General features: G+C 53.8%; 1 protein-coding gene across 1 annotated transcript in view; it reads left to right on the top strand.

Moving 5' to 3' along the window:
• LOC308199578 (IQCJ-SCHIP1 readthrough transcript protein-like) overlaps positions 1-13,153 on the top strand; it is a 97,733-nt gene extending 84,580 nt beyond the window's left edge. The window contains 6 exon segments of the mRNA XM_080603932.1: positions 4,876-4,994; positions 7,987-8,104; positions 8,789-8,986; positions 9,107-9,230; positions 10,227-10,320; positions 10,914-13,153. Of these exon segments, the coding sequence (XP_080460058.1) occupies positions 4,876-4,994; positions 7,987-8,104; positions 8,789-8,986; positions 9,107-9,230; positions 10,227-10,320; positions 10,914-10,965 (705 nt within the window). The 3' untranslated portion in view covers positions 10,966-13,153.
• Positions 13,154-16,388: the final 3,235 nt, after the last annotated feature.

Consider the following 16,388-nt stretch of genomic DNA (forward strand, 5'->3'; position numbering starts at 1 on the left):
TTGCAGGCACGGGGCTTGGGCACGGGCTTGGGCACAGGACTGTGGGCATGGGGTTTGGGCATGGAGCTGTGGGCACGGGGCTTGGGCATGGAGCTGCAAGCCTGGGGCTTGGGCATGGAGCTGCAAGCCTGGGGCTTGGATATGGAGCTATGGGCACAGGGCTTGGGCACGGAGCTACAGGCATGGGGCTTGGGCACAGGGTTTGGGCACAGGGCTGTCGTGCACAGGGCTGTGGGGCACGGGGCTGCAGGCACGGAGCTTCACGGTGCAAGGAGCGCAGAGCTGGGCTGCCTGTGACATGCCGATTTCATGTACTCGCTGATGCCCTGTCCCCGGTGTGATGTGCTGCTTGGCAAAACTCCCCCCTCCTCTGGGTGTCCTCATCCCAGCTTTTCCCTAAAAGAGCTTTCCAAGCACCTTCTCATACCGCGAGACCCGTAATTTTTAAGGCACCGTGCCACGTGGCTGGAGAGAATGTGAAGGTTTGACCTTATTTTGTATTTTACGGCAAACCCATCCATCAAAACAAGTGTTGTATAATTACAATTTCTGTCGGTAAATCCAATCATAGCCTTTGTACTTCACTGAGATAAAAAAAGGCCCCGTGTACGGGCCTGGGACTTTAAATATAGTAATTGTCCATGTCTGGTAATGACAGACCCCGGCAAAAAATAGCGTCCGTGGCCTGGCTGTGCCTGGCGCTCCCGTGGGGACCAGGCAGCCCTGGGCTGGTGGTGCGATGTCCCCTGATGTCCCCTGATGTCCCCTGATGTCCCCTGAGGTCCCCCACCTTCACAAACCCCTTTTAACCCCTCGGTCGGACAGGAGTGGCACTGCCCTGCAGGCGCTTGGTCCTGCCTGGATATTTACAGCGTCCATCGGCTTGGTATTTGCTGCGTGGCTCTTTCCTTCTAAACATTTTGGGCAGCGTGCTAACAGCCCCTGCCTGCGCTCGTCCCTGGCTTGTATCGATCAGCCCAGCCCCAGAAACGTCCCTGCCAGCCGCCGCTGAAGGTGGATGGTCCCGAAGCGCGATGGTGGAGGCTGGCAAAGTGCTGCTACACCTGAATCGCGGATAAATATTTCGTGCGCGCTCTTGCCTGCTATTTTGGGGGACGTCCGCGATGAGTGAAGGCCGCTAATACAGCCGCCTGCGTGCTAAGTAAGCCAGCCAAGCGGGGTGGACGAACAGAGCGGCCCCGTTGCTGCTTCTCGAAGGACATAAATAATACAGCCTGAGGGATACGGGGCGGGCTTCTCTCGTCTTCCCAGAAAACACAGAAATCCCGTTGGGATCGCCTCGATGCGCCCCGCGGGACAGGGCTTGTGTGGGAGGCAGGCACACGTCGGACAAATTCGGGGGCTTGGCCAAGGGCGGGATTTTCTCGGTGCCTCCGCATTTAAATCAACACGCCGTGCCTACGGGTAGATAGGCATGAACGTCTGTGTAAGCCGAGCGTTGGAAATTCCCGTGCTCACCGATTGCATGTGCAGGAGAAGTATATTAAAAAATGGGTCAGGAAGAGCTAAAATGGGTCAGGCAGCCGTAGCGGCCTAACGCTGAGGAACGGGGCGGCACTCGGCCCCTGCCACGCGGCCTGAGCACCGGAGGAGCTGCGGGAGGCAGCAGGGTGCTGGGACAGGCACACGGCTGCAGGCAGAAAGCAGCGAAAAATCTCCCCGTGTCCCAGGCAGGATGGAGGCCGAGGCCACCAGTTGTTATAAAAGCGATTAAAATTGAAAGGGCCGAGACGCGGCCCGCGCAGGACGGCAGGGAGGGACCCTGGCAGCGTCAGGAGGGTGCCACGGTGCTGCCGGCCGCAGGGCGCCCCGAGGCTTCTGTCCCGATTTGTGTCCTCAGGGCCCGCGTCCCACAGCGTCGCTGCAGGTGCCAGCTCAGAGCTACGGAGCTCCCAGCTTTCCAACACGGCGTGAAGGTGTGAAGTCCTCATAAATTCGCAGCTTTCCAGGTTTTTTTATCTCATCAGCTTCCTATCAGATTTTTTTTTCCCGCTTATCAACCCAACAACTTTTTTTTTAAAAAAAAATATGTATTTTTTAAAATCTTTTTCCACTGGCTGTCCTGAGGGTGGCTCTCTCCAAGGAACGCGATGGCCTCGTCGCGAGGATGAGCCGGGGGCCGGGGCGCCGCGATGCGTCGGGGCGGGCGCACGTGGAGCGGAGCGGAGCGGTGATGTAGAGCCCAAATCGCTCTGCATCGTCAGCAAAGAGCGGAGAGAAAATTGCAGCAGACGTGCCAGCGGCAATAATTGCAGCGTCTGGCGCTGCTGGGCCCGCGCTCCTGCCTTCCTGAGCAGCCTCAGCTTCTCCCGGCGAGTTGCCTTCATCTCGTGGGGGCTGCGCAGTGCCGCACCTCTCGTGGAGATGCTCCCACCTGCCTTGGGGACCTCACCCACCGGCGTGGGGAAGCAGGAATTCCGCCTTGTCCCGTAAAAACCACAGGCTAACAGAGCAGCCTTCAGCGACACGGTGGGCCCCCCGTTTGGAAACACGTGTATTTTTCGTTTCAGTGTCAAAGTGCATATTTAAATAACGCGGTTTTATATTTTCCTTGCTAGTACCTTTACATTTTATTCAATACATTATTTTTTATATACAAAGTGAGTATGTTTGATAGTCAAAAAAAAAAAAACACATGCAATTTTCCTTCTCGATTTCCAGTTTTCGGCGCTCCGCTCAGGATGTATAATGCAGCTGGTGGGTAATTTGTCTAAAGCATAAAGTTCAGTTCCCTCAGGCATATTATATTTCTTAGTAACTGTTCCCTACTTTATAATAACAAATAGGGCTCTCGATTTCTTTATGGTCATTATCCTGTGTCTGTTTTATAAAATGGGAGACGCTGAGTTCGGTACTGGGAATACTGTTATTTAGTATCCTCAGTAATGGCCTGGAAGAGAAAACAAATTGCACATTGATTAACTGTACAGATGTCAAACGGGGAGCAGCTGCAGCCTCCTCGGGACACGGAGCAAAATTATAAAAGCTCTGGAGAGAGAGCACCGGCTGAAGGGGGAAAAATGCGTGAGAGCGCTCCGTAGATCCGCGTGTTTTAATGCAAAACAGCGATTTTCTGCGCGTGCTGAGGGGTGGAGGGTGGGGTGGGATGGGATGGGGTGGGATGGGATGGGATGGGATGGGATGGGATGGGATGGGATGGGATGGGATGGGATGGGATGGGATGGGATGGGGTCCTCTGTCCACCAGCAGCCCGTGGAGGCGGCTCTGGCTCCCGGTGTCTGGGCGAGACGAGAATGGGCATGGAAAAGAGGCAGATGGGAGGGTAAGGGCGAGGATCGCCTCCGTGGCAGAAGGGGGGAGGAGGAGTATCCGTGCTTTCATGAAATATTAACGTGCCTTGGGGACGTACCCGGGGATGCATCTGGCACTCGGAAGCAGCTGAGCTCGGAGCCGGGGCGTTAGTAAGCTCTTTTTGAAGCAGGGAGGCTGCAGGGTGTACGTTTACCGGTGCTGCTCCCAGCCCTGCTCGCGTGTGGCCGGGGGGCCGCGATGGGCAGCACGAGGGACACGCGTGGGCAGCCCCCGCCCTGCCCTTGCTCCGCTGAAAAACCCGTTCCCCCTGCGGTACGTCGTGTTGCTTCGTCTCTCCTTGGTTGCTCCTCGAAACAGCGGCTCCTCTCCCGAGTTCCCCGAGGGCTGGCAGGCTGCCGGGCCGGGAGCATCTTCACTACACGGTGGTTTGCATGGGGAACAAAACAAAAAAAAATCATTTGAGGGTGTTTGCTTTATGTTCTTCAAGCGTTGTCTCTGGTCGATCGGTACTTTTGTCTCTGTGCTGCTACCGCCAGCAGGGCTGGCTGTGTTTCCTCGAAAGGCGACTCAGTTCGGGATTGTTGGCTGCTGAAAGCTTAAAAAACAACAAAAAAATATATATATATCTAGGCGTAACTTCCAAGAACAGGAGCTGAACTTGGGAAATTCAGTACCCCTTGATGCCATGGGGGTTACTTCTAATATTTTAAGTTATTTGTAGAGGTGAAAGAGGAGTTAGGTTACAGATGAAGCGTGTGTGTTGGTAAGGGCTTGGCAGTGTAACGGGCAGTGTGCTGCTGTAAGATAGGCGGCCGGTACTGGAGTCACATTAAATGATTAGCTATTTTTAGCTAATAATTCGCATTTCATTCCGTGTCACTTCCTTCTGTCAGATAAAGATACTTTGTTTTAGTCGGGTAAAATACGGGAGGCACGTCTATGCTAGCAGCGTGGAGTGCGGTCCGTGCCTGCCTGGCACGTCTTCTGCCGTTGGGTATCCCTGAGGAGTTGTTCTGTGTTACTTTGAAATGAAACGTTTCAGGGCTCCCAAAAGTTCCTTCTGCCAATTATTCGCCTTCTTTTAAGAAGTCGTTGCCAGCATCGGCGCATAATCCGTTGCCGGCAGCCCCCGGTGCGGTAGTGCTGTTAATTTGGGCGTGGATCCGTGATTCTCATCTATCGCACGCCGATTACTCACACCGCCCTCTCCGTAGCCATCGATGGGTGATTCCTTGTAAATCGTTGTGTAGCCTGACTTTATCCCAGGTACGCATACGTGTGAATGCATTTTTAAAGCCATGGATAATTTGATGGCAAAGGTTAAAAACCCCCCTGCACGTCGGTTGCCCAGGGGGCCGTGCAATTTCGGAAAGTGCCGCTGGGGGAAGTGGAGGCACTGCTGGTGCCAGCACGGCCTCGGTGGCTGTGTGTACCCCCAGGTCTCAGCAGATATAAGCGCAGACGTGCATCAGGAAGGCTCCCCGGGTGCTGAGCCCCCTTGTGCACGGGCCTGGCCGCGTCCCGCTGGGCACGGTGACCCCGCCGCCCGCCTCACGCCGCCCCGCGCTCCTTCCCTCGCAGGCGCAGAAGAATGAGCGCGAGTCCATCAGGCAGAAGTTGGCGCTCGGCAGCTTCTTCGACGATGGCCCGGGACTGTACACCAGCTGCAGCAAGAGCGGCAAGCCCAGCCTCTCCTCCCGGTACGTGGGGCGCGGGTGATGGTGGGGGGAGCCGGGGCTGGGGCCGGGAGAAGGGCCGGGTAGCGGGGTTTGCCACGGGAGTCTCTGAGTTGAGCTGCGAAATCCTCAGAATTTGAATGTCGTAGTGGAAGACGTGCATGCCCGAAGCAGGAGGGGCTTGGTAGTTATTCCTGGGTTAGCTTGGTGAAAGCTCATAAAAAAAAAAACCACTCGGTTGTGAAAACACATCTCCCTTGGGTGGTTCGGGAGGTGGCAGCCTGCTAGAAGTGGATCTCTCTCCGATAATTACCCTGGTGGTAGCGTATTGGTGGAGCTTCTTCTCCTTTGCTGAATTTACCTTCAGCTGCCTCCTGAAATACCTGCAGCGTGTGTCGTCAGTGTTGCCCCTGGGATACGGCAAGGTCTCCGGCTTTCCAGCCAAGAAATTTGGGGAAACGAGCGTGCGGGGAGCAGAGCGGCAGCGTGGTCCTGGCCCGGGCAGCGGCCTTGGGGGCTTGTGAGACGTGGCGTGATGGGGACAGGCCCCAGGTGTGCCGGGGAGGGCCTGGACGTGTTCGGCTGCCGGAGGGGGGCCCCACAGCTCTTGGAAAGCTTCCCACGCTTGGGTCCCATGCCTCGGCATGGCCAGGAAAAAAGCCGGGAGAGGCATAAAAGCAGGAGGAATGCTGCTAGTACAGCAGAGAGGTATGCAATCGCAAAATTCGACTGAGCCGCAAGGCATCTGAAAGGGAAAGCTGTGGTGCGCTGCGTAGTTACAGCTAAACCAGTAACCACTACCTCGTAATTATGGTGCAGGTCTAATTAACACTGCGCAGCAGGGTTTGGCAGCTGTGCCCTGAGAAAATACCGGGTGTACCTGAGTGCTTTGGCATTTTGTTAGTATTTATAGTCCAGGCGAAGCGCTGGTACACGCTGCACGTGTCAGGACACCTACAGGCTTTCAGAACCAGCAGAGGCTGACCTGCTCCCGGAGAAGGGGCTGGCACCGCTCGGCTTCCCGTGGGCCACGTTTCGGGTGCCAGCCACATGGACACAGGCTGGATGTGAGGGGGGTGGCAGTCCCTGTACCTCCACGTGGTGCTCCCAGTCCTTGTCCCAGTACCACGAGGCAAGCACAGGGCGCAGCCACGCGCTGCAGCACCCTCTTCCAGGCCGGTCGCTGCCTCCCAGCTGCTCACCGCTTTAATCCAGGCTTTTTACAACACGGCCAGCATCCTGTTTCTACCGCTCCCGTGCTCCCAGAGGTGCCTCGTCTGCCTCTCTGCTAGGAGACGTGTGGTTTGGGCATTTAGGTCACGCTCTTGACACGTAGGCATCCTGCAGGCCCCGTTTTGCACTTGCTCTCCCCTTTCTGCGTGAAGCAGTTTTAAGCCAAGCCGAAGGCAGCATCCTGCTCCCCGTCCTGGGTACCCACATGTATTTAGCCTGGCTTAAAAGCTTGTGCGTAATTATTAATGCTATCGTATAGTGATGATGAATAAAAAATACCACTACATCAAATATAAAATTGGAGTTTGCTGCCTGTAAGTACCCATATAATCCCCCTTGTTGCAGAGCTTGTGCGTGGGCCTGCCCCATCTTAGGCACGTGGTGGTGGGGCCTGGTGGTGCTGACCCCAGAAACCTCTGCCTCCTGGGGATATTTTTTAATATGAATTTGGAATAAGAGCAAAGACTGAGCGGGATCTGTAGGAGGCAAATGGGCCCGGCCCTGCTGTCAGGTGCCCGGGACACGCAGCGGGAAGGCTGATAATCGCAGTCGTCGGCTGCTGTGCCCCATGAACGCCAGTGTGGGGCTTCGCAAATACGGTTTTGTAAAAGGAGTCGCTACGAGATGATTATCTGACCAGAGGCACCAGATGAAGTGGTTTCACCCGGTTCTCGGTGCACCACGGCTGCTGCTCCAAACCTGCCCCGGCCAGTCGGCGGCACGGGCCTGACTGGGATGGCGACCTGTGGGAATGGCTGAACTGGGAGCAGACCGCCTGCACTCAGCAGGGCCGGTGCTGGCTCCGGAGGGGTCGATGCTTGGCCTGAGGCTGCTGAATGTGGTCATCGATGAGCTGGAAATAATTGCAATATCACAGCTCGTAACGCGAAGGGTAGCGGGAGTGAAATCGTCTGGGATTCGGGCGGCTGCACTGGGTGACAGGGGTGTCTCCCCACCTCCCTCCTGCCCTTGTCTTGCTCAGCAGCAGGGTTAGGGCTGTGCTGCTTCCCTTCTCCCTCTCACTTAGGAGCTGATCGCTAACTGTGGTTATTTGAGCGCAAGCCGGGAAGGTTTCAGCCGTAGAAGCAGCCGTGCGGTGCAGCAGTGCCTCTTGGCCACAAACAGGCTTATTACCCTCCTAAATAAATCATTTTGGTCATCCCACGTTATCTTGTATTAAAGGCCGCCCGCGATGACGAAGCTCTGCGGTATCTCGGCAGTTCTGAAGTTCATCAATAGATGGTGGTAGAGGCTTTGTATCGTTGTGGAGCCGGGCGTTCTCAGTCCCTTGGGGGATGCCCCTTAGAAACGCTGGCCTGGCTCAGAGGAGGCAGCCTGCCTGGGACCTGTCCCCATCGGCACCAGCATTTGGCCCTGGTCTGCTGCTGGTGGGGCTTTGGGGCTGCTCGGGGCCGAGCAGGGCATCGCTGTGCTGCTGGTCCTCCGCGGGGCATGGCCACGGGGGAGAGGCAGCTGCATCGGGCCGCAGCCTGGCACCGAGGTTGTTCCTCTCAGCGCGTGAGAGTTGAGGTAAAAGGGTGTGTTTCCACATCAAATAATAGCTCTGGGACTGTCTTTGTAGGGAAAAAATGTGCAAGTGGTTATATTTTTCTTAGGTCAATGCAAAATCAGGCAAGCAGGGCCTGCAGCTGCCGGTGCTGCAGCACCTCGCCTGCAGGCCTTGTCGACACGGTGGGGAGAAGCGCAGGATCCCAGCACAGTGTCCAGCCCCGTTCCTGTCCCCGTCCCCATCCCCGAGTTGTCACCTCTCCTTCCCCTGCAGGCTCCAAAGCGGGATGAACCTGCAGATCTGCTTCGTGAACGACAGCGGCAGCGACAAGGACAGCGACGCCGATGACAGCAAGACAGAGACCAGCCTGGACACGCCTTTGTCGCCCATGGTAGGTCTGGGAGCGCCTCTCGCAGGGGTGTAGGGCACAAAAACCTTAACGCCGTCCCTAAGGGGAACCCGTGGAGAGCTGAGCCTATTAAAACTGCAGCGCTAAACCCCAGAGCAGCATCTTCAGTCGTCAATAAAAGAAATGCGAGGTGCTGAGAGGCAGATAGCACATTGCCCCTGCGTAGCAGAGACCTGCTGCAGACACCAGCCGCCTCCGTGGGCAGTGTCCCTTCTCTGCCCTCCTTTCTCCGTGGGTCTGATAATTGCCTGGGCAGTAATGGATTCGAAGCCATATCAGCTCCCACCAGCTTTCCTCTCTTCTTTTCCTCTGCGAATATAACACAGAGGCCCCAGACATGTGCTAGGCTTTCCTCCAGCTTAACCAGCCCGTCCTCTAAACACGTATTGATCTGCTTGGCTCTCCTTTGAATTTCATGTGCTCAAGCTGCCGCTGGTACTCAAAGGAGGCAAAATCACTGTTTGGTTTTTAAAAATAATCTTGCAGAGTTAATTTAAAAAAATAATAATTTAAAAAAAAATGTATGTTTCACCTTGTCTGTAGAAATCATACCATTTGTGAGTGTACCTAAAGGCGATAAGGTGCAAGCCAAATGCTTTGCTCTGTCCCCGCTGGCGGCGGCGGTGGCGGTGCCGGGCTGTAACGGCTGCGTGTCTGCTTCCCTAGAGCAAGCAGAGCTCTTCCTACTCCGACAGAGACACGACCGAGGAGGAGTCCGAGTCCCTCGATGACATGGATTTTCTCACCAGACAAAAGAAACTCCAAGCCGAAGCCAAAATGGCCTTGGCTATGGCAAAGCCCATGGCCAAAATGCAGGTGGAGGTGGAAAAGCAGAACAGGAAGAAATCTCCGGTAGCCGATCTTGTAAGTGCAGGGCTGGGACCGCTGCCCATTGCTCCTCTGGCTTTATCGTAAATAATTACAAATAAAAACAATTACAAATAATTCAGGGAAATAATTAAAGAGTTGAAACTTTATTTCCAGCTGCCACATATGCCTCATATAAGCGAATGCCTGATGAAGAGAAGCTTAAAACCCACTGATTTGAGAGACATGACTATCGGGCAGCTACAAGTGATAGTCAATGATCTCCACTCGCAGATAGAAAGTAAGTGGTACTTGTTTAATTCTTCTTTGGCATGTCCCGTCTACTTCTGGGTGTACATAAAAATGTTGGTAAATCTACAGTAGCACAAATACGAGCTGCACTGCGGAAGCTGGAGGTGGATTTTTTGCCAGATTTGGCTCCTTTTTCCCTTCTGTTTTTTTTCCACAAAGCACTCGAGTGCTCTGTAACGTAGGGATGGTGGTGGCAGCACTGCTCCAGCACCTGACGCATCGTTTGTAACTCAAAACCCTGTCAGGTAAAAATAGTCTCGGGACATGTGGAAGATGCTGCCAGTTCTATGGCTTTATGCAGCTTTATGGCTGCGTTTTCCTATGATGCTGTGCTGTGGCATCAGGAACATCCACAAGGGGGGAAACTCCAGTCTAGTAGGCAGCCTGGGCACGTAGACTCTGGTGAACGTGCTGCTCAGGCAGCTTGCAGCGAGTTAACATGTTTCATGGGGCCTTGCGTTTGCCTCCTTGTCTGTCTTTGCTCTCTCCAAAGGATGCAGGGCTTTTCCCCCAGGCATCTCCACCTTCCAGTGCCAACAACTAATTAATCTTGGAGGAAACTTCTCTGGTGGCTGTAGGTCAAAAAAAATGAAAAAAATGTTTATTGGGCTCCCTTGCTGCTCTGTAATTGCTCCCGTTCGTTAATTAGCATCCCTCCTGGCAGCCCCGCAGCCCTCTGCTAGGGATGTTGAGCTGCTCGGTGACTGCCCCTGGTTTCTGCCTGCAGGCGGGCAGCAGCGGCCGCTCCTCTTCCCGTGTTCACACCACAGGCAGGGATGCTGCCCGGGGTGCAAGTGGTGCCTAAATATCCCCAGGCTGGATGCTTGCTGCAGTTTTTATTGCTCAGAACTCTTCCCCATGAATACACAGAAGCTGTAGCACTGGGGCTCGAGCCCCAGAAGCACCAAGAAATTTATTCAATTACAATATTACAAGCTTGCCCCCGGGTAGAGCACCAACTCCCCGCCTTTCTCTCCGGCCCCAGGCTTGAACGAGGAGCTGGTGCAGCTGCTGCTCATCCGGGATGAGCTGCACACGGAGCAGGACGCGATGCTGGTGGACATCGAGGACCTGACCAGGTGAGGGGGGCCTGCATGTGTTTCCCTTCACTCGGGACCTGGCTCCCTGGTGGCAACACAGACGGAGCTTCTTTTAGCAGAGTTTCAGTCCTAGAGGTTTTGGGCTGGCGGTGACAAAGCACTCAGGGTTTGTGGAACAAAATCCCACACAAGCAGGAGCTGCAGGGAGACGAGCGCCAGAACAGCAGGCTTGATCCTGCATAGGTGTCTCCTGTGCTTTGGAAAAACACTTTGCTTCCAAAGTGCAGTGAGCGGGGGTTCAGTAAGCAGAGGAATTTGGCAGCCTGGTCAGCGCCGTGGTGGCGGTGCCGCATCCTGGCATTGTTTGCGGCCGGGGACGCCTCAGTTCCCTGCGGAAGGGGAGGAAGTGCCCGAGGCTGAAGCAGACCCCGCGGGGAAGGTGTTTCCTGGCGGGGGAAGCGTTCCCTTCCTGACCTGGAGCAGCCGGGCCAGCCCGCCCGTGGCCTCGCTCGGGGCTGCATTTCCTCGGGAAGCGCTGCCAGAGCGCGGCTGTGGCCGTGCCTCCGTCGGTGTGGGTTTGCCTCCCTCCCACTGAGCACCAGTAACAGGGCAGCTTCTTTCCCTCCTCCCAGACATGCCGAGAGCCAGCAGAAGCACATGGCAGAGAAGATGCCGGCAAAGTAAACCGGGACGCCGTCAGAGCAGAGATGGAGCTCGCCTGTCCTTCGCTTCTGTGTCTGTACAAATGCTGATGTCCACGGTGGCGCACCAGAAAATCAGTGTTAGTCATTGGTCGTGTCCGAAGCTTTATGTCCGGTGATTGGCCTCTGCTTCTTAATTTATTTTAATTTTTTTACTCGTGCCACTAAATATCAGGCATTTTAATAATATTATTACAGAAAATGTACAGTACTTATAACATTATAAATCATGGATGAGAAGAGAGGGTAGTTTAACTTTATTTTTGTTTGCTTAGAGATTTTAAGTTGAACAATATTTTACCATTGACTACTTTTTTATCCTTCACTGTAGTTTTAAATAAAGAGACTGTACTTGACGGTGCTATACAAGTCAAAAAATACATGCCTGCCTCGTAGTGAAGTTGTAGCTTTCAGTAATATGTACATTTTAATCAGTTTTCAACATTTTGTGAATGTTGACTACCTGACATTCATTTTTAGATGTGCTATTAACATTCGGTTGGATTCAAAGAGTTACCTTGGAAGTTTTATGTATAAAGATGTAAAATAAAAATTTAAAAAATTGTTTCATATGATATGTCTTTTTGTTGACTAGTGGTTGACTTGGTGATGCACCAGTAATGTACTCGTCTAACTAAATGTGCAATTCCTAATTTGCCATCACCAGAAAGAGCCTTTTTTGCCGATCACATAAAACTATGGAGAGAAGACAGGATTTTTGTAGAGTTATTTATTTGTAAGTTCATAATGTATGTATGACATGGACTTAAGATATTCTTCTATAATAACATTCACCGGGCCCTAATATTGTGACTATTGTTAGAATCAGCAGGCACATACAGTAGATGTTTTTATATTTTATTGTCTGGGCTAAATATTTAAATGACTCACCAGTGTCAGAAATAATAATAATAAAAGAAAAAAATCTATGTTAAAAATCTAAGCAGCATATTAAATGTATTATATATGGTTATTGCTCACCTCTGCCTTTGGGCTGGCCTCACGTCTGCTATCCGTCCCCACCACCGTGGTGTCCGTTGTGCCCCCCTCTGCTGCCCCCCGTGTTTTTAGGAGGACGGGCACTGGGCGAGCTGGGAGCTCTGTCTCCGGCCTTAATTTCTCTGTCCCAGCGCCGGAGCAGGGCCCCAGCTCCCACCCCAGGGCTGGCCGTAGCCGGGAGCAGAAAGCTCCGCTGCCTGCACTTCGATTTTTTTTCCTCAGTGACAAATTCCTCTTAACCAAGTGTTGGGCTGATGGCTTGTTCGGGGTGTTTGCAGCAACGCATGAGCTGCATTAGAATTCCATCCCCTGCCATAAATGTGTTTTACAGAAATGATTTATCGCTTTTTTTTTTTTCCCCTTCTTTCTCAGAAGCGGCACAGGCCGGGTTGTGTGAGCGCCAGACCTGCAGGGCTGGGGTCCGGGGCCCTTTGGGGCTGCCTTGCCTCGCCGAGGTGCTTTCCGAGCCCGCTCTGACAGCAAGATGCTCGCCTGCAGGCTGGCAGCGTAAACTCCGCTCATTTCACTTGCATTTTTGGAATCTATGCAGAAAAAAAAGATGCCTGTGTTTGGGGGGTGTTTGCTTCCCTGCATCTCCTGGTTGTCTTGCTGCTGTTACCTGCATGTGGCGATAGCTGACTGCTGGTTTTGTATTTCTGCTCTGTAAAACGTCCGTGTTTTCACCTCTGAGGCCAAAATCCCCACCCTCCGCGGGGCGCAGAAAAGCTTGGGCTCAGCTTTAAAACCGAAAAGCCCGGAGGCGTGCCAGTGGGGTGCAGCGAGCGGGGACGGTGCAGGGTCCCCACCGCCCCCACGCCCTCCCCGCCGTCGCCCCCGGCCCCCCCCGGCTCGTGCTTCAGATTTTCGGGCACTTGGGTCAGGAAGCCTGGTCAGCCCGGGGTTGTGCTCACCCGATAAGTGCCTTTAACTTGCTGGCGAGAAGCGAACCGCGCGCGTTCCGCTAACCTGCTGTCGAGGACGGTCAGCGGTTTTTCCATCTTTAAGGGTTTGGTTTTTAACAAAGAAAAAGATTTAAAAAAAAAGAAAAAAAGAGTATTGCTGGGTAACTGCATCTTCTTGGATCTCTGTCCAGTGTACTACGGTATCGTGCTGGTGTGTATGATGGCAATGCTGTGGAATTAATGGATTAAATTACGTTTTTGAAAGAAAAATGTGTTGTGTGGTTTCTGAGCTGCTGCCCCAGCCCCAGCATTTGCCTCCGGCTCCTGTGCGTGGCCGGGGCCACCCCTGCAGCAGCGGCACCGAGCCGGAGCGTGGCCGAGCAAATGCTGCTGGAGCCAAACTGCACGAACCGTGTGGTGCAGCCCGATTCAGTGACTCCGGTCTGCTGTTTATTCAACACTGAAGTAATGAAAAAGTTTGGATGATTTGCCTATGCCTTTGGGAAGCCGGGGGGGGGACTGAAGTCTTTGCCTAAATTTGCATGTTAGGGTACCTATTAATTAACATAAACCTAAAAATAGACTTCCCCAGAACATGTACTCCGTCATCCATTCCTTTCCCAATTTTTCAGTCTCCCGCGTGTTTTCAGTTCCCCTGCACTCCCTCCCTTGGGCTGTTTCTCAGTCGGGAAAGTTTCTTTCTGTCCGTAGCAGCTCATTGATGCTGAGGCTCTACCGGGCTGTCCATTGCCGGAGCCTTGGCTGCCGTGATGCCCGTACGCCCACGGGGAGCTGCTGCTTCCTGCACTGGGGGAATTTGGGGTGCTTGTGCGCTCCAGAGATGTGGGGACTATTTTGTTTTCTTTTTTTTTTTTTTTAACGACGTAGCTTTTTTTGATGCTTTCTTTCTATGAATGGGGCATTTACACGGTTCCACTTAGGACTCCCATTATCAGTACTCTGACCATGGAGCCAAATTCCCCAAAAGCGATTGAAAGAGCCCTTGGTCAGACGGTTTCTTTCGAGGGGGTGACATCAGCATGGGTGGTAGGAGGTGGTTTCTCTTCTGACAGCAGCAACGGTGCCCACCCGGGCTACGAGCACCCAGCATCCCACCCATGAGTGCCCAGAACAACCCCATTGCCCCCCCTGCCCACAGGGGCATCGTCGGGAAATCTCAATTTTCAGGCAGGAGCCCCCAGATGTCACAAGCAACACCCAGCAAGTTATGTACAGGAGATGCTTGGGCCACATTCTGTGCAGATAAATGCAACCCTCAGCTCGGATGTGGCCAGCACCTGCCCTTTGCACCATCGCCCCGTCCCACCTTGTCTTGAATGAGCAGAAGAAAACATCCCTGGCGGTGGCTGTTGAAGGAAAAAGGGGGTTTGGTGACAGGCCGTCATTTATTTACCGCAAGTGTTTTAATTCCATGTGGATAAAAGCAAGCACACACTGCACAGCCGCCCTCCGTTGCCTTAGGACACGGCACCCTACGAGCCCTTCACCGCTGCGGGACTTGTGTGGCCCCGGTGGGCCCCGTTGCTGCAGGGGCAGTGACAGCACAGAGTGGGAAACGACCGGAGGCAATTCCAGAACTTGTTTTTAGCTATTGAAATATATATTTCCTTTATGTTTGTATATATATATATATATATATATATATTTTATGCTAGTAGAAAATCTGCTGACTTTTCATATGAGCATAGAATGGTTTGGGTTGGAAGGGACCTGAAAGCCCACCTAATTCCACCCCTCCGCCAAGGACAGGGACACCTCCCACCAGCCCAGGTTGCTCAACGCCCCATCCAACCTGGCCTTAAACACTTCTAGGGACGGGGCAGCCACAGCTTCTCTGGCAACCTGTGCCAGTTCCTCACCAGCCTTGGAGTGAAGAATTTCTTCCTTACACCCAATCTAATCCCTCCCTCTTTCAGTTTAAAGCCAGTACCCCCGTCCTATCACTACACTCCCTGACAAAAATTCCTTGCTGTCCTCCTCCTGGTCTCACAACAGAACATTTCATTTTCTTTGTGTTTTAATTCCGTCTCTTGGTCCCAAACTCATCTGTGCTTGAAAAGCATGAAATGCTACACTCAATAAAATAAAATATATATTGTTTTAAATTTGAGACAGCTGCAGGGATAACTTCCCTCCAAAATTAAAGCAGTCCTTTGGAATAGAGATGTGCTTTATAAGCCAGCTGCTTCCTGTCAAGCAAATATTGCCATTTAGGTTCCCCTTTTTTCTCCCTTTTTTTTTTCATCCACAAGCATCACCGTGATGTGCACGCAGCCCGGGGAGGCCCGGCCCTTTCTGCACATCAGCTCCCTGGGCACTGAGGTGATGTGCAGGGAGTGAGGGGAGCATGGAGAACCACAGCAGAACACGTGTGTGAGGCCTTTTGCTGCTGTTGTTTTCTTGTTCGAAGGGAGAGGAGCGATGGGTGTGGAAGTATCGCCGTGCGGCCCCCGAGGAGGAGCAGCCCCGCGGCAGGGCTTGCGGAGGGCACCCCCAAGGAAAAGCCGTCAGGGAACGCTTACGGTCCGAGCTCGCTTCCCTGCAGGAGCCCACGCCCAGCGCCGGGGAGTTTCTCTTCCTTCTTATTGTAAAACAAAGCGAAACCCATGCGTGCGGGACCCTGCGGCCTTCGCCTGACGCCGGTGCAGGATGCGGGGCCGGCTCCTTGTGGCTAACACCGAGCAGCACAACGGCGGCAGGGAACACCGGCTGCAGGCCCTGCGGCTTGGCGCGATGGCCTCTTCGTCTTCCACGGGCCTGCTCAGGCCGCCACCAGCCTGTCAGCACCTCTTCTCGGTCCCAAAGCTCAGCATCTGGTGGCAAACCTGGACCCTGGTGTCTCTGCCAACAGCACCGAGCTCCCCTCAGCCTCCAGGGCCTGCGGTCACTGGCTGGAGCCACGGACAGCAGAGGCCGGCCACCGCGCCGGTCACTGCCGTACCCACCTAACCATTGGCTTCCTAACGGCGGCAATTCTGGGGAAGAAACATGCTTTCAAAAGAAAAGTGAAATACGTAGCATTTTATGAAAAAGGGAATTGCAGAGTTTCGCTCGGATCGGCCGGGCCGGCGGCCCGCGGCAGCAGGCGTTTCCAGTCAGCCTGCTCAGCACTTCTCCGGCGGCCCGGCCGTGAAACCGCCTGCAGACGTGGAGGTGTGGGGGTAGGAATTTTCCCAGGTGTCAGCTCCTGGAGGTGCGAATGTCACAGGGACCGCGCGGAGAAAACTCCCAGCTCCCTTCTCATTTTGGGCTAGCAGCCGTGAGGGCGGGTTGTCTGCTGCCTGCAGGTACACATAGCTATGTTTGAGCTTGGCATCACCCTGGCAGCCTGCCCTCGTCCCATCCCACAGCAGAGTGAGTGACCTGGCTCTTTGCAAAGCAGGTCTAGCAGCTAGACGTAAGTGTAAGCAAAAACAAAGCCTCCATGCTCTTGGTGCCTTCACAAAGGGAGAGACATCGCCTGGAAGTGCCACCAGCCCCCTCC

The sequence above is a fragment of the Anser brachyrhynchus genome (assembly GCF_964034855.1).
Source record: "Anser brachyrhynchus genome assembly, chromosome: 9".
NCBI lineage: Eukaryota > Metazoa > Chordata > Aves > Anseriformes > Anatidae > Anser > Anser brachyrhynchus.